The sequence below is a fragment of the Meles meles genome, chromosome 11, assembly GCF_922984935.1.
Source record: "Meles meles chromosome 11, mMelMel3.1 paternal haplotype, whole genome shotgun sequence".
NCBI classification, from domain to species: Eukaryota; Metazoa; Chordata; class Mammalia; order Carnivora; family Mustelidae; genus Meles; species Meles meles.
This window is the reverse complement of record NC_060076.1, coordinates 27,017,014-27,041,143: the sequence shown is the minus strand read 5'-3', so window position 1 is coordinate 27,041,143 and position 24,130 is coordinate 27,017,014. Positions and strand designations below refer to the sequence as shown.

Here is a 24,130-nt window from a genome sequence, read left to right as displayed (position 1 = left end):
TTTAAATACAACTTGTTATCATTATCATTTTTATATGTTACAGTGCAAACTCTTTGTATTTTTGTAATTGCTTCATATTCCATTCTCATATTTAACTATTTTCTGTTAATTTCTAGTTCTTTCTACATAATAAAGCTGTATTGAACATCTTATGTGCAGCTCTTTTAATGTTTTAGATTATTTCCTTGGCTTTTTGAAATGTATTGTCAAATACTTTGCAAAAATACCTAACCAGTTTAAATTGCTTTCAGTTTTAGCATGGTCTGAACTAACACTACCCACCTTCACTTCTGAAAGTGTTTTTCAATGGGAGCATGAACCCTTGTGCTCTGGTTTCCAGAAATGTATTGTTAGAGAGGTTGGCACTGTTGTATTCCTGTCTCCCATGACCCCATAAGTTTTCAGAGAGTCTCACAGTAAGGTCTTAGACCAATCCCACCTGAAATAATAGATTTTGTTAGCATTTCCGGAACTTATTTAAATCTGAAATTTATTTTTCTTGTAGATTTATTAATAAATGTCTTTGGGGAATACCTTATTGTATAATATCTCTCAGAGAAGACTCCAGCCTATGATGCAGTACAATGCTTTTTAGGGATGTGATCTCGTGCAGGAGAGACAGTAAGGATGTTTGCTGTAACATGTCGCGCCAGTGGTAAGGGACCTAGCCTTGTTCATTCATTCATTAAAGAAATTTAGAGCTGTGTGCCAGACACTCCTCATCTACTGAAGATATAGCAGTGAATAAAGCCAACAAGTCCTTGCCCCTAAGTAGGCAGTAGAGTGGGAAGAATGGTCATTGTATGTTTGCTCCCTTACAGGAAGATTCTGTACACATTGTTTTGTTTTGTTTTTAAGATTTTTTTTTCATTATTTGAGAGAGAGAGGGAGTGAGAGAGAGAGAGAGCTGTAGGGAGGAGCAGAGGGAGAGGGAGAAGCAGACTCCCCACTGAGAAGGGAGCCTAAGGGCAGGGTGCTCTATCCTGGGACTCCTGGGACCATGACCTGAGCCGAAGGCTGATGCTCAACTGACTTAGCCACCCAGATGCCCCTATACAGATTGTTTTACATGGAACAGGCTTTCACTTAAAGAACTTTAAGTGCCAACTGTAAACAGTGCTGATCCGTGATTTACGGGGGGGTGGGGGGGGAGATGTTATGCTTACCTTCAAGAAGTTTGTAATCTATTGGGGAAGTAGATAATCATAATGTGAAATGATAATTACTGTAATGGTGGTATATACATAATCAAGTTATAGGAGCACAGAATCGAATCCATATTTTGAAAGTTCCAAAAATTTTTAAGCTATTGTAGGAATTCAGTCACTTAAGAGTTCTTATGCACTGCCACAGAGTTGAACATATATTGTTTCTGCATGTTTACTGTGAACCTAAAACCTCTTCATTGGCAAAGACAATATCTAATTCTGATTTTTAAATTTTTATTTTAAAGATTTTATTTACTAATTTATTTGAAAGAGAGAGAGCATGAGCAAGGGGTGGTGCAGAGGGAGAAGCAGACTTCTTGCTGATTTGGGAGCCTGAGACAGGGCTTGATCCCATGACCCCAGGATCATGACCTGAGCCGAAGGCAGACGCTCAAGCAAATGAGCCACCCAGGCACCTCTCTAATTCTGACTTAAAACACATTTACCCAGTTCCACCCACCCATTAACTGTGTTATAGTCTGTGTAATCTTCATATTCCTTCTCCTTAGTCAGTATGGACTTCATAAGCCAGTTCTTACTTACTGTGTCATGGAAGGAAAGCCAGATGTGAGTTAGAATCCTATGCTGAGTACCTATGACTCCTGCTTTCATACATTTTCTAGTATAACAGGGAAACTCAGTAAGCAGTCTGGAAAACTCATTAGCAGTCTGGAAACTGGCTATCCTGTCACAGGGAGATGGTGTAGAGTAGAGCTTTGGTCTTTTTCGTCTGTCCTTGTTATCTTCAGGTACCGAATACGATCTGACACTTGTGGGATATAATGGTGGTGGGGTGGGAATGAAGGCATAAAAATGGTATAATCAAAAATAAATAAACAAGTAGTAATTTCAAGTTAAAAACATTGCTCACCACTGATTCAGAAGAAAGACCGGTTAGAAATACAGTTTGAGGATGGCAGACAAAGCTTGTCTGGATAATTTTGACATGTTTCATTGATGATGACATGAAAGACGCTAGTAGCTGTGTTGCAGAGCAGGATGGCTTTGGCCTCTGCCCACTAATTATCATGTGTTCATGGCAAGAAAGACAGCCACTGAGGAGTCTGATGGAAGAACATCTTTGTAGCAGGCCCACAGTTATTTATTTATTTTTAGGGAGGTTGGAGGAAGGGTGAAGACAAAAGGGAGCTATCTCCCCATGATCTTTCTATCACTGCATAACTAAATAACTTACAGAGCAGCTCTAGTTGCCATTTCCCCCTTTTTCTTCAGCAGATGAATGTTTGTGATTTAGCATAAAGTTCATGAACTAAGAAAAGCAGTTGGACACAGATGCCTGTATCTTTCCACTCAATGTATCTTATTACCTTTAACTGCCTGTTAAAATCGTGCTTTTATTTTTACCTTTCAAATATAAATTGCCATCACCAGGCTTAGCAAATGAAACGGATTACTTAGGGTAACTGTAAGTAGTTATGCACTCCAAATCCTTGAGAGAGCTTTCCCAAAGGGCAGGCAATGTCTTTCAAAATCCTATTACAGGATTTTATTTGCAGGTGCTGTGAACAGAAGGCTGAAAACCTCCCATGTTTTATTGCTGCCCAACTTCATCAGGTCTGCTCACTCTATTGAAAATTGTGGCAAAAATGATACACATCAGCTCTTTTATTCTTTTGTTACTACTCTGCACAAATAAAAGCATATTGGGGAATTTAATGAAGCAGTATGTCCTTGGAGGGAGCTTTTAAGATTTGGAGTGTGTGACTATTTGTCTTTAATACTGGAGATTTTTGTGTAAAACAGACTGGCACGAACAAAATAAAGTCCTTACAGATAGCCCAGTGTTTGCCACATGTGTAATTTAAATCACACGGCTATCTAGTGGCAGTCACCTTGGAGATTCACTCAGGGACTACCTTAGAGGCTTTCTGGATGTGCCAAAGAGCAGCCAAGACAATGAACACTGTAGCAGAGCCATTGGAACTATGGAGCCAATTTTGGAGGTGGTCTGTTTATCCAGGCAGTAGAGAGACCATGATGTTCCTCCAAAAATAAACCTCAAAAACAAACCCCCTAAAACCAAAAAACAACATTGCAGGGGGGTGGGCTAGGGAATTTGATTATTCAACACATTAGCAAACACACCTCAAGGAGACCTTCTGGGAATCTGTCCTGCATGAGAGGCTCCATCTCCGCTTGCTTTGGCCTTCACATGCACAGCTGGCTTTTCACTGGAATCTGGGAAAGGAGTGAGGATGGAAAGGATGGATCCGAGCTGCAGAGATCTAGGCCCACACATGGTGTCCGTATGCTTCTCAAGAGGCGGAGGCTTCAGGTTCCTGTAATTCCTGACTTACCTGTTTAACTCTCATTGCTGGCATGTGGGAGTGTAGGCATGTGTCGATGACCTTATAAGGAGAATCTTGATTCTGCTCAAATTTCTGAACTTCTGTACCTAATTAGTAATAATGAATGCTTGTGCTATACCTCCCCACTGATCAAAACACAGAAGTATTGGGCGGCTGTAGCTGTGAACTCCTGGCCCTCATAGTATTGGAATGGATGCTGGCTTGTCCTTTCTTTGCAGGGTTAACATCAGCCTCCTGGGTTGACGCTTCATGCTGCTTTGAATGTAGGAGAATACAGTCCCCTGGCTTGCTCAGGGGAAATGACAAGGGAGCTTGTGGTCGCTTAGTGCAGCCGAGATTCCCAGCTGAAGCAATTCTAGATGTCTGCAACCAGACTTAGGAGTCTCACCAGTGACATCAACATGAAAATATTTGAAAAGCTTAGTAAGTGCAGGGCTGCACTAATTGTGCCCGAAAAGAAAGGAAAACCACGTTTCAGTCTGAAAAGACTGGAAGGCCCCTTCCTAACTGGATGCACCATAGAATCTTTAGTAGAAAGAAATCTTAATGGAAACAAAGCAAAGGAATGGCTGATTTTTGTATTTTTAAGCCAACTTAATGTTCTGTTTGTTTATGACTGAACACCTTGGAGTGGAGTAATTCTTATTTGGCAGTCAATATTTTCCCACCATAGAGAGCGAGAATTTTCAGTATGTTCTGGGCACAAAACACATTCTATTTCAGACACCGAAGGATCATTTTTCAGTGTTTGCTTCAAAATTTGCGAGGTCATTTCAACAGATCTCACAAACGTTTACTCAATAGTTCCACGTCTCTTTTCCTGCATTACGTTTTACACGTCTCTATTTTGGCATCACTTGACGAGACCATAGTAGCTAATTTGTCTTTCTCTTATTAAACTGGAGCCCAGTGAGGATGGGGCTATCTTACTTGGCTTTGAATCTCAGGTACATTGTGTGGCACTCAGTATCGATCTGAAGAATCAACAGAATGCCTGAGAGTATTGTCTGAAAATCGAGTAACTTCTTAGTGTAATTGCGCTCTTTTTTTGTAGCACATTTTTCATTATTTTCGAATCATGTCTACAGAAGTCTGGCGTGTCAAGGAAAGATTCATAGCATTAGGAAATACTGTTATTAGATTAGTGTAAAAATCTTTTGGAAAGCTTTGTACTTTTATCTTAATTAGGAGAAAGTCATACAGAGAGTAAGCACAGAGTATGAAAAGAGGCTGGAAGCATTCAGTCCTTGCTGTTAGATATCACCTAGGTATGTCTTGTGACTTCCTGGACCCTCCTTGACTCCGTGTTTGAGGCCTGCTTGTCTCATTTCTGGATTGTTGGTATTGCCTCTCTGATCTTTTCATTTTTCCCCAATCCTTTCTGCCCTGCCCACTTCCCGGGAACTAGATTCACATCTGCCAGACCTTTTCCTACCCTTGGCCCACCCTGCCTGCCCTATTTACTGCTGATGCCCTCCGTGATACCTGATTTGACCTGACTGGTTACAACATATCATTTGTCCAAAGCTTTGTGTGTTACTGTTATCTGTAATACATTCACTCAGGAGCCATGTTTTCATTAGAAATAACGTGGAAATTTAGGTCATAACGTTACAGGTTTAAAAATACATATCCCTGCTATACCACATCAGATTCATCAGATGGTTTTAGGTATCGGGGCTCATAGTGAATGTGGAGTCTAGGACACAGCTGCCTGTGCTAAGACTTCTGTAAGAGATATGGTGGAAGCTTTTCTTCCTTCCTCCCTCCTCCCCTCCCCTCCCCTTCCCTCCCTCCCTTTCTTTCTTTCCATCTATGATGGGCAAAATTTAAGAAGGAATGTGAAGATATTAAACATTGTTCTTCCCTGTCTTTACGGATATGAATATAATAAAACATAAACAGGTAGAGGTCAGGGGAGTCCAGGTGGCTCAGTTGGTTAAGTGTTGGACTGTTGGTTTTGGCTCAGTTGGTGATCTGAGGGTCAAAAGATCAAGCCCTGCGTCGGGCTCTGTGCTCAGCGTAGAGTCTTCTTGATTCTCCTGCTCGTGCACACGTGCGCTTTTGCTCTCCCTAAAATAAATAAATAAATCTTAAAAAAAAAAAAAGATGGAGGTCGGTTGTGGTCTGACAGAATTATTTTTTATGGTCTAGTACTAGTATTAAAAATTACAATTCCTAGGGGCACCTGGGTGGCTCAGTGGTTTAAGCTGCTGCCTTCGGCTCAGGTCATGATCTCAGGGTCCTGGGATCGAGTCCCGCATCGGGCTCTCTGCTCGGCAGGGAGCCTGCTTCCCTCTCACTCTCTCTACCTGCCTCTCTGCCTACTTGTGATCTCTCTCTGTCAAATAAATAAATAAAATCTTTAAAAAAAAATTACATTCCTAGATATTGACCTTGTGTAAGTAAAAAGACTATAGGGTAAATATCCTTGTACACTTATAGTCACACCCTTATCTTTTTAATTAACAAAAAAAAAAAACCAAAAAACTTTGGGGTGCCTGGCTCAGTCAGTTGAGCAACTGACTCTTTGTTTCTGCTCAGGTCATGATCTCAGGGTCCGGGGATTGAGCCCTGCTTCCAGCTCCATGCTCAGGAAGTCTGCTTGTCTCCCCCTCCCTCTGCCCCTCCCCTTGCTCACATTCTTTCTCTGTCTCTCTCAGATAAATAAATAAATAAATAAATAAATTTTAAAACTTTATTATGGGAAATTTCACTCTTCAACTTTATCCACTTTTGGAAATCTTTGTTTCTTTGTGTACTGAAATTTGTCTGGTATTTTATTCTTTCAATCTGAAGAATTTTTTAAAACTTTTTTGTAGTTGAGGTTTGCTGCTAATAAATTCTTAGATTTTTGTTTGAAAAAATATTTCTGAGAAACCTTTTTTTGAGCGGTATAGGATTCTGGGTTAATAGTGTTGGTTCTTTTGGCTTCTTTTTTTTTATTTTAGAGAGTTTTTTTTAATTAGAGAGAGGGCATGAGTGAGGTGGGGGAGGGACAGAGGAAGAGGGAGAAGCTGACTCCCCATTGAGCAGGAAGCCCAACATGGGGCTTGATCCCAGAATGCTGAGATCATGACCTGAGCTGAAAGCAGGTGCTTAACCAACTGAGCCACCCAGGTGCCGCTAGTGTGCTGGTTGTTTTTTAAAAAATTTTCAGTAATCTAAAGATGTCATTGCATAGTTTTTTGCTTTGCATAGTTTTTGACAAGAAGTTTGTTTAATCTTTGTGCCCCGCCCTGTCCACTGCCATCAAGATGATCTCTGTATTTTTGGTTTCCAACAGTTTGAATATAATATATGTAGAGTGTGTATTGTGTGTGTATGCACACACGTATATGTGTGCTGGATTTGCCCTGCTTGGGATTCTCTGAGGTTCTTGGATCTGTGCTTTGATTTATTTTGTTAACATTTTGTAAATATAGCTATGCTAATTTTGTTATAAATTTCTTTTGTTACAATTTTTGGAAAATTCTCAGTCATTATTTCTTCTAACATTTTCTCTGTCCCATTCATCCTTCTTCTGGGATTCCAATTACACATATGTTAGACCATTTGATATTGCCCTATAGTTCTTGGATGCTTGGTTGTGGGTTTTTGATTTTTCATTCTTTTTTTTCTTTGTGTTTCCCTATCAGTAATTTCTATTGACCTATCCTTGAGTTTATTGATTCTTTCCTCAGCTGTGTTTAGTCTATTGATGAGGCTGACAAAAGCATTCTTCATCTTGTTACCATGTTTTTTATTTTTAGCATTCCCTTAACTCTTACAGTGTCCAACTCTCCACTTAAGATTGAGGTTTCAGGTTTCAGAAATAGATTTTTCAGTTATTTTCTCAGAACCTTGGTTTTCTCTTTTACAAAATACAAAAATCAGGAATATATAATAATGACTAACAGAATTGTTTTGGGGAATCAATGTGATCCTTTGGGCTAGTCCCTGCCTCTCTCTTCCCTCAGTTTCAATCACTATCACTCAAGGCTTGTAGGGTATGATTACTTTGACCCTATTTAATTCCTAAATTGTAAGATTCTGTGAAGAGGAAGGGACCTAACATTTATTGACAGCCTCTATTAATCTCATGTAGAATTTGAGAAAGGGATAAAAATCACATTTTAAAAGTGGTTTTGTAGAACATTTTACTTTTGCCGGGTCTATGTGGATTTTAATTGGAAGAAACAGACAGCATTAAATCCAGTTGCCACTTGGTTAAATCTGTTAAAGAATCATTAAAATTTTTCAACTGTTGGGCTTCTTGACTCACTTGAGAAATGTCATGGCTCATAAAACATCTCACTCTCTCTGTGCATATAGGATTTTAAATAATTGGTTTGGCTCCCAAATTTTGTGTTGTGAGGAAAAACTAATGGAGTTTTTTGCTCCTTACTGACTGGTACAAATTAAGGATATTCTCATTGGATTTGGCTTTGTAGTCCTGTACTTGGATTCAGATTCTGGCCGCACAGCTGTAAAATCTTGGGCTGATTATTTAACTTCCGAGCTTGAGTTTTTGTTGTTGTTTTTTATCTGTGAAATAAGGATACCTTCACCATCTGTTCTGAAGATGTAATATATGTAAAGAAGACATCAAGTATGTAAAGCTTTGGGTATAGTGCCTAGTTAATCATGATGAATGTCTGATAGCATTAAGGATAATAGCTAAAATTAAAATATGCTGCTATTAAGTCAAATATTAATAAATCGAAGGGGAAAGGCGTGTTTACTCTTTTTATTTCTTTTAGTTGGGGAGGTCCATCTGGTAAAAGGGTATTTTAACAATAGGGAGGGGGTAACTAAAAAGTGAGTGTTGATGAATAAGAATAATAACCGAGAATTAGTGTTTACTCTGTGACAGGATCCTCAGAATAGCCCCAAGAAGTAAGCTCTCCATCCCCTGAGAATTCTTTTAATTATTTGAGTGAGGGTGACCGCCCGCTGCTTTGTGGTCTTCTGTTCTAATTTGTACTTCATCACTGTTGTTTATATGTAACCCCTATCCTTTTTCCACTTCTCATCCCCAGTGAAAGGTTTTTTATTTTTATTATTTTTTTAATATATTTGGTTAGAAGTGGCCCACAGTAAGTTGTATTGTTGAGATGTGTGTTTCTGGTCAAGAGTGAAATCCCACTTTCTTTATGTTGTAGGTGAAAATCTAAGCATTAAAAAAAGAATGTTGGTCTAAGGTAAAACTACTAAGACAATAGTTGTGGATAAATAAACTGCTCCTTCAGTCCAAGGGTTCCCCCCCAGCCCCACCCCTGACTGTTAAAATAAACAAATATCAGATTTTAAAGTAGCTGTTGCCCTGGAAATTACCTTAGAGTAAATACAATGAATTTCAAAGAGGTGTCCAAATTCTGTGTTTGTAAGTAATTTTACTGTAATGGGTATTATTCAAGATTGAAATTATTTAATACAAAGAAACATTCTTTATTCATACTATGAGCAACTGTCTTCCAAAATACCACAATACAGGCATTCTTGAACTTGAATAATACAAGGAACAATGTCAAATTATTTTTGTAGCTTTTTTTTTTTTTTTGGTCATAATAAAAATTTTCACAAAACTGTCCTCCTGATCACAGATTTTCAGAGTTGGAAGGAACCTAAGAGATCCAATCTAACTCCTTCCTGCCACCCAGAGAGAAAAAGCAATTTATCTAAAGTCATGTAGCTAGCTAATGACAGAACCAGGGAGAGAACAGAGCCCTTTATCCATTTTCCAGTGTTACATTCCTCTGGAAAAAAACTGCCTACTCACTCTTGGTTTTTAATGCTAGTTAGAGTCTCTGGGTAAGGTTTTTCCCCATGACTCACTACTGCTCTTTTGTTTTCTTGTGTGGGTGTCTGGGAGCAAACTATCAAGGGTAGTGGGGTTTTTTTTGTTGTTGTTGAACAATTGAACAGTATAAGGCACTAAACAAGGAGAAAGCATTTATCTGGTTAGCACAAAGGGGTTCAGGAAGGAAGGGTTGTAGTTCATACTCTCTGCCCTCAACATTGATAGGTAGGTATTTTATTTTATTTTAAAGATTTTATTTATTTATTGGACAGAGAGGGAGATCACAAATAGGCAGAGAGGCAGGCAAAAGGTGGGGGGGCGGGGAGTACACTCCCTACTGAGCAGGGAGCCCGATGTGCGGCTCGATCCCAGGACCCTGAGATCATGACCTGAGCCAAAGGCAAAGGCTTAACCCAGTGAGCCACCCAGGTACCCCATAGACTGGTATTTTAAAGTTGAGCTTCCTAACCTGGGGTCTGAATTCCCTAGAGTTTTATGAAAGTTACGTAAATAGATGCATACCTCCCAAGACAAGAATGTGTACCTTTAATCAGCTTATCAAAGGGTACCTAGCTAAAACCTTTTTTTTTTTTTTTTAATAAAAGGAGGGAAAGCTAATAAGCAAACCTGAGAACCAGTTTCTCACTCTTGCACTCCAAATGCTAATTATACTAGAGGGCTCCTATTATCTCCAGCTGCCTTCTGCTTGTGTGCCCTTTCCTGCAGATAAGCCTTCCCAGATGGCTTCCTGATCTTGTCATGGAAGCCATTGGAGGCCACAGTCGTCTTCTTACAGGAACTTTTCCCGTAGGTTTTCCAAGACTACCATCTTTCTGCATTTTCTGTTTATTTTTCCAGCAGAGGGGGTGAGGCTCTGGGATTTTTGTTCATTAGAAAGCTTAGCGGTGTTATTTCAATTATATTCTGGGTAAAAGGAGTTTGTAAGATGACTTGAAAACTTAAGACTATTTGCCGTAAAAAAGAAAAATACGATCAGGATTCCAATCAATACTTTGCAAATTAACGTTTAGAATGCTTCTAGTTCTTTAGTTAGGGGATCTCTGTTTGATCTAGAATCTCTTTAAATTACCCAGAAACAGATTAAAGATCTGTGGATGGTAGGTAAGGAGTTACCCAGATCAATCTGTAAAAATGTTTTAATTCAGTTTTTCCTTCCTGAATCTTATTAGATATAAAAGAAGCTACCCCTGAATAGGAATTCATTTTAATGGGCTTTCTACCTAGAAGAGGACACATGTGAAGCACAGTCTGTCAGTCTAGCATCTGGACACTCAAAGAGAAAGCTACCACAAAGATTGAAGTTGGAAGAATTTGTTTGTTCTTTTTTTAAATTTTATTTATTTTAAGCAGACTCTATATCCAGCATGGAGCCCAACGTGGGGCTTGAACTCAAAAGCCCGAGATCACAACCTGAGCTGATAACAAGAGTCAGACACTTAACCCACTGAGCCCAACAGGCACCCCTGTTTATTCATTTTAAAAAGCTCACACTGCGTACATATCTTGGACCCTCCAGTGTCATGTAGAGGTCAGGAAATGAGAAGATGTCTCTTCCCTTGGGACGCTCATGATCTTCTGGGGACACAGCTCAACACATTTCAATTCAGGATTCTAAATACCATAATAGAGGTACCCCCCCAAAAAAACAAAAACAAAAAACGCATTGCAGTCAGTAGTCTGCCTGGCCAGGAAGAATGGTGGGAGTTAGGGAAGACTTCCCAGAAAGGTGAGGCATATTTGAGTTGTATCTTACAATGTCCAGTAAGAAACTTGTCAGGCGGGGCACCTGGGTGGCTCAGTGGGTTAAACTTCTGCCTTCGGCTCTGGTCATGATCTCGGGGTCCTGGGTCGAGCCCCACATCGGGCTCTCTGCTCAACAGGGAGCCTGCTTCCCGCCCCGCCCCCCGCCCCCGCCTGCCTCCGCCTACTTGTGATCTCTGTCTCTCAAATAAATAAATAAAATCTTTTAAAAAAAAGAAAGAAAGAAACTTGTCAGGCAAAAAGCAATCTAGGAATAAGTGGTATGTTTGTGCCTTCCTACTTTACATTGAACGCTCATCAATCTCTTACTGTGTGTTTTCCGTTAGAGCTCTAAACGAGAATGGAAGCCGCTGGAGGACCGTAGCTGTACAGACATCCCGTGGCTGCTGCTCTTTATCCTCTTCTGCATTGGGATGGTAAGGACCTTCTCACAGATCATTAGACCCTGGCGGACTCATCATCCAAGGGAATGATGCGGAACTGGTCTAAAGAGGGAGCTTGTTATTTGATTTATGTTTAACTCCCTCTGCATTGCTTATGATTGGAGGCCCTGGGAGACCATTGAAGCCGGTTATTTTTGTCCCATATACAATTTGTTGGTATTTGGTACCCCTTGATACATGAGATAAAATTAAGAGGATTGGAACTGTCCCCTGGACTAGATCATTTAAGAAAGCCAGATCATGAGACATAAATTTCTGTGAATTGTGGTCTTGATGGAGTATTGAGCAGAGCCCTGGCCCCTGAGTCCTGAGTATGTATCTAACCCAGTCACACAAGCCTGACTGTTTTTGCACCAGTGTGCCCCTGGGGTATTTGGTATTCTTTTATATACAATTAGAGTTTGTGCCAGAGGATGTCTACAGTGTTTCCAAACCTGACATCTTTTAGCTCTTCCTAGAGAGGAGGCTGGCTGCTCCCTGCTTCTGCCCATACTCGGCCCCTGCTGCCTGCTATAAAGAGTGGCATCTCTCCATTGGAGATCAGGGACTTGGTGATTTTCCACTGGGTGTTGAGGGTGGAGGAGCAGAGCCCCTGGTGCAGAGTGTCGGGTGGTGGAGGGGGGGCTTTTTCAAATGGCACCCGCACCCTGCCCAGCAGGATTTCTGACACAGGCTTCAGGGACTGGAGAGTCATTGCAGCTGTTCTGGGCTGGGTGAAAACAGGGTTTTAAAGCCAGCTAGAGTTAGAACAGGCTTGGAAATCCTCATCTGGTTTATTCCCATCATTCCTCAGATGGAAAGCATCAAACCCGGAGATGGAACTGACCATGCCAAGGCAGTTAGTTTATGGGAGAGCCGGTACCAGAGCCCTGCCCTCTCCATTTCCAGGATAGTGCTGTCTTCTGCCAGCCCCTTTCTCCTCAGGGGGACTCTGCAGCTGGGTATTATGCTCTCTTTCTTAGTCTTTACAACTAAAACATAAATACCTCTGGCAGCCTTTTTTCACAAATGTATGAGTGTTTTTAAGCCTCATTTCCCCATACCTTTTGTAGAGCTTCTTTAAGGATAAACTGATTCTGTGTCCTCTGCAACTGCTCACCTTGCAAATGCCATTTGCAAACCCCAGAACCACCCTAATCCCGACAAAAAGGCATAATTGCATGGACCTGTTACGCACCTGAAGAAAGGAAAAGAAAGCAGCCGACTTTAAAGAGATATAATAAAGCAAGTAAAATGAGGAGAGTTCGTTTTAAGGATAATGCACGGCTCAGTTTCATGAAACCTAAGATATTTAGAAGACATCAGAATACCCATTTCCTCACTTTGGACTTGGAAGATGTTTTTCAGGAGTCTACTTAGTTTAATGGAGTAGTTCCTGAAATGCAGTGTGCGTGCCGAGTGTGGGAAAGATTTTTTTTTCTTTTTTTTTTTTTGCTAACAGAATTAGCACAACCTCTCCCTACTCCCTGAATTATTCCCGAGATGGATGGCAGCTGACCTTTCAAAATTATGTTTATAGAAACATGTACCTGCCACTCCATGTACTTTTGATTTTCTATGCTAAAAGAGCTCGGGAAAGTGCAGTCATTAATGTTGATAGGCTGATTTGGGAGTGACTTAGAGTAGGGAGTTATCTGTTCACTGACACATTTTAATGCAATGGTAATTAGTAGAACCTTGATTTCAGTGCCATGGCAATTAAGACCCACTGTGTGTACTTTTAAATGCAGGCATAGTGTTACTTGTTTTGGAATGATTTTTTTTTTTTTTTTTAATGGATTAGTCTTATGCGGTTGAGTTTACCTCACATTTTGCCATGTGGGAACTGGAGAAAATTTCTAAGTTCTGTTGCCATACAGACACAGCAGTAGAACAAAGCTTTTCGTCTTCTGTGTATTTGTTTTGTTTGGTTTTTGAAGTTTTTTTTTTGTTTAGAATTTTGTTCTTTTCAGAGAAACATTCATCAAATGTTTGTTGAGATTATCTTATGCTTGACACTTTTGTATGTATTCATCTCACTAAATTCTCCCATTTATCTTATGAAATAGGTTTTCTCCCCAGCTTACAAGCAAGGTGTAGCAAGGTTAAATATTAGCTTGTCCAAGACTAGAATACTGGTAATATGTGGCAAAGGTAGAATAGGAACTAAAATACTAGTTCTAGTACTAGAACTAGAATACTCTCTTAACCTCGTGGTGTCTGCATCTTCTGTCGTCCCAGGGCTGACTATTCAAGCCAAACCTTTATTCATTGTCCTTACTTGCAGTTCTTTGCTCATTTCTTGATACCTGTCCTTTGAAATATTTATTTTTGTAATGCTTTGAAATATTTTAAGACCTTGTCTCATTTCATTCATCTTCACCATTAATCTTTTTATTTACACGCATTCACCTCTTCATAAATATTTGTATCTTTATTTCCTCCCTTACATCCAAGGTTTTTCCAGGCCCGCCTTCCATGCTCACCTTCTACATTTGAACTTTTATCAATATTGAAATCACTGGACATACATTTACTCCGTTCTAAAAAAAAAGTTGCATGTAGCATTGTACTTCTAAATTTCTGTTTTCCGTTAAGGTAGCAGTCAAGTGGTTCTCATTTTGGACAAGTTGATTATCTATCAGAAGCAGCTAGAATTTAGAATACTCTTTCCTGGGTCCATCCTCTGATTCTGACTTAATCTCTGTGTTTGCAGTGTTCAGCCAGGGTTGGGATTCCTGTTTTAGATGCCAATAAACCACTGAAGAGTTTTCTCTTCTTCTTTCTTTCTTTCTTTTTTAGAAGAGGGTGAACAGGGGAGGGATAGATGGAGAGGGAGAGAGAAATTCAAGCAGCCTCTACACCCAGCATGGAGCCTGACACAGGGCTCAGTCTCACAACCCTGAGATCATGACCTGAGTGGAGATCAAGAGTCGGACGCTTTACTGACTTGGCTACCCAGGTCCCCCAGTCACTGAAGGGTTGTGAGCAAGAAATGATGTGACTGGGTTTAGGAGGATGACCCTGGTAACCGATGTTGTAGATGGTTTATAACACATTATAAAGAGGACCCACTTTGGAGGCTGTTGGAATAGTCCAGGGAACATGTGGAAAACCTGAAATAGCGTCGTGATAAAGGAGAGGAGAAAGTGTCATCAATGTTGCAGATAAAGGGGAGGCAGAGTAAGGATGATTAAGAGGTTCTTGTCTGAGGGTTCAGAGTAGGGTTTTTCAGATCAAATCTGACCGTAGTTTTTAAGTTCCAAACCACAATTTCTGTGTACGTGAAGGCACAAGAATGAGATGGATAAACAAAGCACTGTGTTAGGAGCCAGAAAGTCACCTGATTATACTCAGTGAAGAGCTCCTTGGTAAAAACAACTTGTAGAATGAAGAGTGTGCCGCGTGGCCTGAAGATCCTTCCCATGTTGGACAGTGTGACTCCAGTCTGTTTCGAGGGAAAGAGGTATGAGTGAGAAGAGAGAAGAGATCCATCAGGACCCTCTCTGCCCAGATGAGGCAGGAAAGAGGGGGCTCCTTGGCCCTGATAGGAGTGCTCACCATGGACAGTGGTGACGCCCTACCACGTACTCCTGATACCGGGCGCTGCTTACTGCGGACTCAGGACTGCTCTGCATGTGATGCAGAAACATTTACATTTCACGGCTATACAATGAAGTCGATGCTGTTGTTAACATCATTCTCATTTTACAGATAAGAAAACAGAGGCACAGGGCTATGTTAAGTAACTTGTCTAGGTTACACAGTGGCAGGATCGGACCTGGAAGAGAAGAGGTCTAGAAGGCGAGGCCTCAAGAATAGTCCTTCCTTTGTTGCCTGGAATTGGAACAATAGAAAAGTTGTTGTTTGGAACATGGACACAGTAACCTCACCTGCCAGGAAAAAGTGGTCTCGTCAGGATTTCAGATTCTAAGCAAACAGTTTAGCATTCTTACTTCCTCTGGTGCAGTTAGGAGGCGAGAGTGATGGCCAGAGGCGTGGAGCGGGGAAACCGAGTCTGCTCTACTCCATACCCTTACATGTGCGGTCCGGTAAGGAACGATACCACAAAGGCAGACAGGGTAGACGGAGAAAAGGGAAGTGTCTTGTGGAAATGTGGAATGAGAAGATGAGTTTGGGAGAGGTACGTGTGGGTAAAGATAAGCAGTGGGAAGTGGGCGTTTTGGAGAAGACTCTGGACTAAAGCTGGGAGTAGGAGACGACATTGCATTCGTTGTCCCTTCAGACCAGTTTCAAGGACCTTTTTTATTTTATAGCACTAGTCTATTTCCCAGAGCATAGTGTTTCTACCTCATTAACTATTGTTGAGCATGCAGCACAAAGTGAAAGACTCAAAGACTGACTGCAGTGTTTAGTCATCTGTGCGATGGTCTGAGCTCTGGCAGGATCAGAGAGTAGGAATAGCAGGCCAAAAATTACCCTGAGGTTACCTGATCCAAATACCTGCCTCCTTTCTGTTAACTTTGTTTCGTTCCTTTTTTTTTTTTTTTTTTTTTTTTGGAATTATGGTAAAATACACATAATGTAAAATTTGCCATTTAAACTGTTTTTAAAGTTTGAATCAACTTGCTTTTAATCCACTCTTGTTTTTCGTATCCTCAGTCACTGTGCTGGACCCAATGTGTTTATCCTACTTCCTGCAAGTATAGTCTGAAACATTTTACTCTCTACCTACTTTTCCTTAGGATCATAAAATTTGGGAAGAGGAGAGGGCTTTATAGATTAATCTAGTTCAAGCCTCATGACAGGTAAAGAAACCGAGTCTCAGTATTTAAAGTGACTTCCCCACAATCGTAAGGATCATTTGAGGCCAAGCTGGGTTCGGTTTCTAGCATTCTTTGCCCAATGTGTTTTCTTTTATTCATTGTTCCGACTGCCCATGAAACTGAGCCTCTCTGATCTTGCGTCCTCACACCTCATTATTTTCTGATCTTTTGAGAACATGTCAGGTCTCTCAGAGTAAACTTGATATCTTATAACTCTTTCGTCCCCTGCATGACATCTTCTGTTTGATTGTGCTCGGTAAATGCTTATTGACAAGCATTTTCTAGGCTTCCAGTCATATTTGCTTATTGCTTCTTTCTTCTTTCTTAGAGTAATGCATCCTATTAAACTTTAGAGAGTCTGGAAGATTGGGAAAATGTTTAAATTTTTTGTTTGTTTGTATAAATATTAGCTCTGCATCAGACATTCTTATTCTGTCTGCTGGGTCCTAATAGCCTTTCAGGTCTCAGGGTTCTACAAAGAGGTGAAACAGAAGCCAAATATTACTTCGAGGTTTGACAGATTAGTCATTAGGAGATTGACTCCAAGCTTTGGTTGAGTTTAGGGATAGGGTTAGAGGATTAGGGATAGAGCTAAGGAGGTAGTATTTGAGGGAAAAGGGTCTGGGCATATTTTCTTGAATCCCTGGGAGAGAGCTATAGGAGTAAGTTCTTTCTTGCCCATGTTTTTATTTTGAAACATTTTGCCATATTCATACTTCATCCTCACCTGCCACACAGGTTTTGGCTGACCAGTTTTTTTTCTGCCCCCCAAAACCGAAACTAAGGCCTTCTGCCTTGCTCAGTTGCATGTTAAGCCTCCAGGTTTGAAATTCTAACATGCTTATGAAAAGTATTTCCCTCCTTTTGACTAATAGTGAATGAATCTAAGCAAATCCTCCTTCTTACATTGAAATAATGACCACAGTTCATTAATTAGCAAACTGTCTTTCTCCCGCTTAGGCTATAGGTAACTTAATGAGTTTGCAAGATCTGGCTTGGGATCCACACCACCGGATGCCCTGATCTGACTTGAGTCACCTCCTGTTCATGATTCCATTTGTCTGCTCCTCCTCTCTCTCAAAAGAGCAGTTCTGCAAGCACTTCAGTAACTCAGTCCTTTTAAGATTTTTAGCCACGGTTCTCTTCCTTACTAATATGCTTACTTTCTCTGCTGTGATCGCTCTCTGCTATAGGCGTATAAAAGCTTTCCTCATCCCCCTTATCATTTGCTTCATTAATATGATTTCCTTCTCTTGAATGCCTCTTCCTCTCCCTGCTTAGAGCCATTAAATTATTGAGTGCATTCTGTAAAGTTTCTCTCATCCTATTTTAATTTCATGTACCACATTTTTTTCTCATATGAAACTATATTGCTTCCCGCATTTGGATTTCAGAATTTTTTTTTAAGGTGATTGTATTTTTAATTATATTTGGCCTATTTCCCCATTGTCAGTACTTCTACCATATGGGAAGTCCCTGGGATAATAGTCATGGTTTCTTCCTATCTTATTAGCTTACTTTTTTCTCCTTGCTTTCTCCCCTGCAGCTTCTCAACCTCTCTTCTCTAACGGCTTTGGAAGCTACTAAGCAACTAAGAAATTTAAGTGGCCTGTGTGAAAATACATCAGTGTCCCATTTTACCATATATATGTAACGTTTATAATTTATCCTCTGTCTACATCCCAGAGGAATGTGAGGTGGCTTATGATTAAAAAAAGAAGAAGAAGAAGAAAACTCACATGTCCAACAGTACTGTTAAAAATAGTCAGAAAGGGAAATCAGAAACCATTTAAAGGAATCTGTAACACAAAGTACTTATCAAACATAAGAAAATTTCTATAAAAAGTGAAAGAAGAACATAACCTTTTAATTATGCAAGGGCTTTGCTATTTCAGGCTAGTGAAAGAAGATTGTAATTGTGGTCTGAATGTTTCTATGTAGTGACACAGTTACTGACAATTATCGCTCATTTTCCCCCTAGAAATTTTTGTGCTAAAGGAGAGAACTGAAGGAGTTTTTGGTTAGTCCCCAGTTACTGGTATCAACTTCTGTAGTCTGGCTTTATCCTTCAGATTTCCCACTAACAACTACCATGTCTTATGACTAGCCATGTACCAGACCAGCTAGGGCTTAGAGATGCATTATCTCCTTTAGTCTTCATCATGACATTCTTATCTTCTGTGAAATAGATGATAGTGCTTTGTGAGGGATGAGGAAGAAACACTGCAAGTATGTAATTGGATCAAAGTCACAGAGGTAGTAAGTGGTAGAGCGAGGGTTTAAATCCAGCTCTCTCTGGGTTCCCTTTCTGTCACTTTCTGATTCTTCTTGTTAAAGAACTGTGTTGGAAAGGTTAGCTATTAAACCTCCTAATGTTTACCTCCACTTCCAGTTTTTGTTCGGTGTGGGATTTCCTAATTGGAAGTTCAACGATACGTTTAAAATGGCATGCTAGTTTGCACATGTGTTGGTGTACAGGGGCTTAAATGTTTTTTATCTCATGTTTTACTATTGGCTTGAGGTTCTGACATGGAACGATCTTGCATTTTCCATGGAGGAATCCGGAGAGAGGGAGGGGGCAAAAGGCGAGGGTGAATGAGTGGGTCCAGACCAGCCTCTGCCTAACCCTAGTGCAAGCAGTTAGCTGCTGCTGGGAGGCAGAAGGGTACTAACATTTTTATTGAAACAGACACTTATATGCATTATTTCATGTGATTCTCATAGCAGCCTTTGTGGTAAGTGGTTTTATCCTCAATTTATAGACGGGAATACTGAAGCACAGAGCATTAAGCAGGTTTGGCCAATGTCACACAGGTAGAATATAGAGTCATCAGTTTTCCATTGACCAGTGAAGGTTTATCTGACCCCAGAACCCGTGATCTTTTCCTTTACACATTCTCATTTCTAAGAACAATAATAGCTAATATTTATTGAGCTCTAACTGTGTGCTGAGCAGGATTCTTACCACTTTACTGGATTATTTCATTTAATCCATATAGCTCTCTTATGAGCTATACACTTACTATCCCATTTTACAGGTGAGTAAATTGAGGGATGGAGACTTAACGTAACCTGGCAGGATCAGAAGGCATGAAAGCAGCAATTCAGTCCGCTCTGGGGTGGACTTTTTTATAAGCCGTAGTTTCAAGCAGTTTCTATTAGCTAGAGCCACACTCTCCCTCCCGCCCCTTTCCTCACCAGCAAGACAAAACTAGAGGGGTTATTTAGAAAAAAAGAGTTTGTTTGCCTTTTTAGGAAAGTATGTTTAAGAGGGAAACTCTTCTTGGAGGAAGTGCATGGGAGTACTGTACTGAGCGCCATGGGCCCGAGATCTAGCTGAGCCTCTCACATGTGTCCTACTCATGAGACTTGGCTAGAATACATTAAACAGTGATAATTCCTGCCTTCATTGACCACTTCGTGAAGGATCATAAAAACTCACCCTTTTAACGACCATGTTGCAAGTTTTTCTAACCCCAGTCTTTTTGCCCAGTTCAGTTTATCAGTAGTGATTCACCTTATTTCCTATTATACGCCTGCTCCCTGCAGTGAGTGTAGGCTGGATTACTCTGTCTTGGTCAGCACGTACTTGACTCAGCAGGTATGATACATTCCTGAAGCATCTACCATTTATTTGCCTTTGGCACTGTGATGAAACCTATTCCCATGAAACGGAGTGACCTTTGTGGCACACAGACCCAGTGCTTCCCTCTCCTTGAGTCTGCAGTATTAAAAGCATGGTGGTGTTTCATGGCATAATTACAGCTTTACGGCAGGAAGGAAACAGGAGTGTTGCGTGCACCAGAGTGATAATTCAAAACCCACACACCTATTCTTCTTTGAATTTTTTTCTTTCATCTGTTGCTGTTGTCCGTTTAACAGAGCTCCTTTACAGCCAAATAAAAGTAAAGAATGAAACAAGCAGGGTTTGATTTAATGCTCTGATCTTTACTAGCTTCTTTGGCGTTGGGCAACTTACTGAACCTCTCTGGGTCTCAGTTTCCCCATCCTGAGGATTAGCGATAATGTCTGGTAAGCACTTAGTAGGAGCCTGGCACAGCACAGATGTTCCATACAGAGAAGCCGCTGTTACTATTATAAAATGCATAGACGATCTTATGATGTCAGAGCTTAAGATTTGTTTTGTTATGGTAGTAAATAGTGTTTCCCTGTGGACTTCTCTGTGCTGCTTCTGTGAAATCCCAGGAAAACAGTAGAGTAGTGTTTGCAATAAGGAAAAATAGCTCTTTGTTCCCTTCAGCGGACAAAAGAAGCTCATTATCGTATCAAGTAGTGACTGTTATTGAACTGGTTTATTTGTATGTTTTTTCTGTTTTTTTTTTTCTAGGGATTTATTTGTGGCTTTTCAATAGCAACAGGTGCAGCAGCGAGACTAGTGTCAGGATACGACAGCTATGGAAATATCTGTGGGCAGAAAAATGCAAAGTTGGAAGCAATACCAAACAGTGGCATGGACCACACCCATCGGAAGTGAGTAGACTGTTGGCTGAATGAAGGGGGGTAGAAAATCCTGCTTTTCTTACTGTTATAAAAATAATATCTTACTGAATATTATTTTTATATGACTCCTGTTGGTGTTTTTATTTTTATTTTTTTAACTGCCCACTCAAATTGGTCCTGTTTTTGGTCTGCAAATACATTTCCAGGAAATAAAATTAGCTGCCAAGTTAAAATTAACTATCTTAAGGTCTTAACGAGTAAAGGCTTGATTTGAGAGGGTTCTTCCTATACTCTCTTTTCCCATTAGCCTTTAGATTGTACATGAAGTTTTAACTCAGGAAATAACGTAATTATTTTTTTCTTCCTAAGATTGAACTTGATGGGGGACAGAGGGATGATAATGGATTTTGAAACATTAAAGGTATAACGAAACATTTTGTGATGCATCATTTATAAGTACAGTACACATCAATTTCCAATTTTATGAAAGATAACATTTTCTTTGTCAGACTTTAAAATTTGTTTTGTGTTCTCAAGCTTCATCTTTTGCATTTTATGAAATTCCTGTCTTAATTGCCTTTTTTCTTCATGAGAGCTATTATTTCATTTTTAATGTCTGTGAGGAAAATGTCATCAAACATATCTTAGGTATGATGTCAGTATATTTGTCCACACTGTATGTTAATCTCCCATCACACTTGATTAGACAAGCATAATAAATGAAAACAGGTCTTCAGAATTAATTAAAGTAATGGATTACTCAATTCAATTAATAAAATTTAAGAAGCATTTTCCAGGATATAGTAGCTTGCTTTATTTATTTATTTATTTATGATTTTATTTACTTATTTGACAGGAGAGTGAGCACAAGTAGGGGGAGTATCAGGGAGAGGGAGAAGTAGGCTCCCTTCCCCTTTCATCAGGGAGCCCAATGTGGGGCTCAATCCCAGAAACCTTGGATCATGACCTGAAAGGCAGACACTTAATGACTGAGCCACCCAGGTGCCCCATAGTAGTTATATTTATTATTAGATAAATCTGTTTGTTAAATCAGGGCCCTTCCTGAAAAGTATAAGATTAATTTGATAATGTCACAAACTTGAAGAAATCCAGATATGATTATATCTCAGAGATATTCCCCCATTGAAAGAAGGAATAGTGCATTTCAAATAAATAAAATTTCAAATAATAACAGTGAATATTTGTGTAGCATATCATAGTTGGCAAGCATGTGATACCATGCTGTGAGATAGGTGTAGCAGAGATTTAGAGAGATTGAAGTGATTTTCTCAAAAGACTGGTTGGTCAGTGGAATATCAAACACAGACTATGAGCTTTATTCTGGATAAGCACCTGCATCCCTTCATAGAAGTGAAAATTGGACTCATGGAGAGTAATTTGGAGGATTTTCATTTATCGCTTTTTTGATTGCTTTATAGAATTAACACAATGTTTAGGCCTTGTGTTATTTCTGATAACAAGATAGCCCATCCATATATTTTTAAACATTTTCTTTGGAAATAATTTTAGACTCCTAGAAGTTGCAAAATAGTACAGAATTCCACATCTTTTATTGTTGTTAGGGTAGTGTCTATGCTATCCAATACATTTTGACTCTTCCATGCTGGTGACATGTACCAAACATGAAATATTACCAATTAGGTAATTGTGGAGATAGGAGGAAAAGAGCTCTCTTCCCTCAGATCTGTTCCTCACATGAGGTCATACTCATGTTTGTGGCTCCCTTTATAACTTGCTGATGGTTCCAAGCATATTGTCACCATAAGGTTTATGTAAGTGTCACTCTTCACACTTAACCTTATGGAGGTTCATTTGATCAATTTTTAATTTCAAATCCTTGTATTTTCTATATACTGATATAGATATTCTCTATATGCTGTATGTTCTATACACTATACACACACACACACACACACACACACACACACACACACACACCCCATATGTATATTTATGTATATTGGTCTTTTGCAAAGAGAGCCTGCTTATTATTCCAAAAAAAGTGGTTACTTTTCCCTGAGTGCTTAAGCATAGTTGGGAGCCATTCATGGATTGCTGTAGAAGAAGTAGTTTCCCAAGTGTAGCTATACCTTAAGTATAAATGTTTGTTTGTTTGTTTGTTTATTGAGAGGGAGAGGGTGAGAGAGACTCTCACCCGGGTTCAGTCTCACAACCCTCAGATCATGACCTGAGCCAAAATCCAGACACTCAACCAAATGTACCACCCAGAGCCCCCTGTTTATTTATTTTTGATCTCTACTTCTCCTCTGCATGTAAACATTTTAGTACTGACCCATCTAAGTATTCTATCTATAAATGGAATATATATATTTTTAATGACTCATACATTTTGAACATACCTTTCTCAGGTAAGTCTATTCTGTTTGGGTCTGAAAGAACGCACAGTGCCTTTGTGTTTGTTACTTTTACTCCATCCTCTTCTTGTTCCTGCCAAATGCATTTGTTTCCTCCTTTTTCATTCACTGCCTGATATATCTTTGTCTTCATTACTACCATAGCTACCATTCCTACCATAGCTGTAGAATTTTTTTATATCTGTTTTGTCTGTTGCTGCATCAACTTGACCTTGATCACTGTTTTCTCCCATTTCTTATCCTCAGTGTCAGTACCTGATACTTACTAGGACCTACCTCCATACATATTTGTTGAATAAGTTAATAAATAAATCCTCTAAAATCTTGAATACTTCTAACTCTTTCTTGCTTTAATGAGTATTGTTTTCTCCATCAGAAACAAACATTTCTCCCATTCTTCATGTGGCTAAATTCTACTCATCCTTCAGTCCTCACTATAAATGTTATTTCCTAGAAAGGTCTTTTTTGATCTCACAATTTAAATCAGGTATTAAAAAATACTTTCTCACGGGGTGCCTGGCTGGCTCAGTTAGTAGAGCATGTGCCTCTTGATCTTGGCATTGTGAGTTTGAGCCCCATGTTGGGTGTTGAGTTTACTTAAAAAAAAAAAAAAAATGAAAATAAATAAAAATATTCTCATTGTATCCTATAATATGTGTAATTACATATATATTTTGTGATTATTTATTAAATGTGTCTTCTAAGTTCTGTGAAAGCAGAGGTGAGGTCTTTGTTCAGTACTGTATCCTCAGTACCTGGAATGTAGTAGACACTCAAATGTTTGTTGAATGGGTAAAAAATTTATTTTCTTAAAATATTTTCTAGGAAGTGATTACCAAGTTTGAGAATAAGATTAATACTAATAAATATTTTAAGATTATTAATAAAAATTGTTGATGAATATGGCTTTCCATAAAGTCTGTTCCATTTACATTCCCACCAATGTCAGATTGCTTTATCTT

At 39.5% G+C, this 24,130-nt stretch overlaps 1 protein-coding gene across 3 annotated transcripts in view; it reads left to right on the top strand.

Moving 5' to 3' along the window:
* The window catches only part of SLC44A1 (solute carrier family 44 member 1), a 199,739-nt gene that overhangs the window by 46,851 nt on the left and 128,758 nt on the right, over window positions 1-24,130 (top strand). For all 3 annotated transcript variants that reach the window (XM_046022434.1, XM_046022433.1, XM_046022432.1), the window contains exons 2-3: window positions 11,429-11,518; window positions 20,660-20,802. In XM_046022434.1, the coding sequence (XP_045878390.1) occupies window positions 11,429-11,518; window positions 20,660-20,802 (233 nt within the window). The remainder of the gene's footprint in view (window positions 1-11,428; window positions 11,519-20,659; window positions 20,803-24,130) is intronic.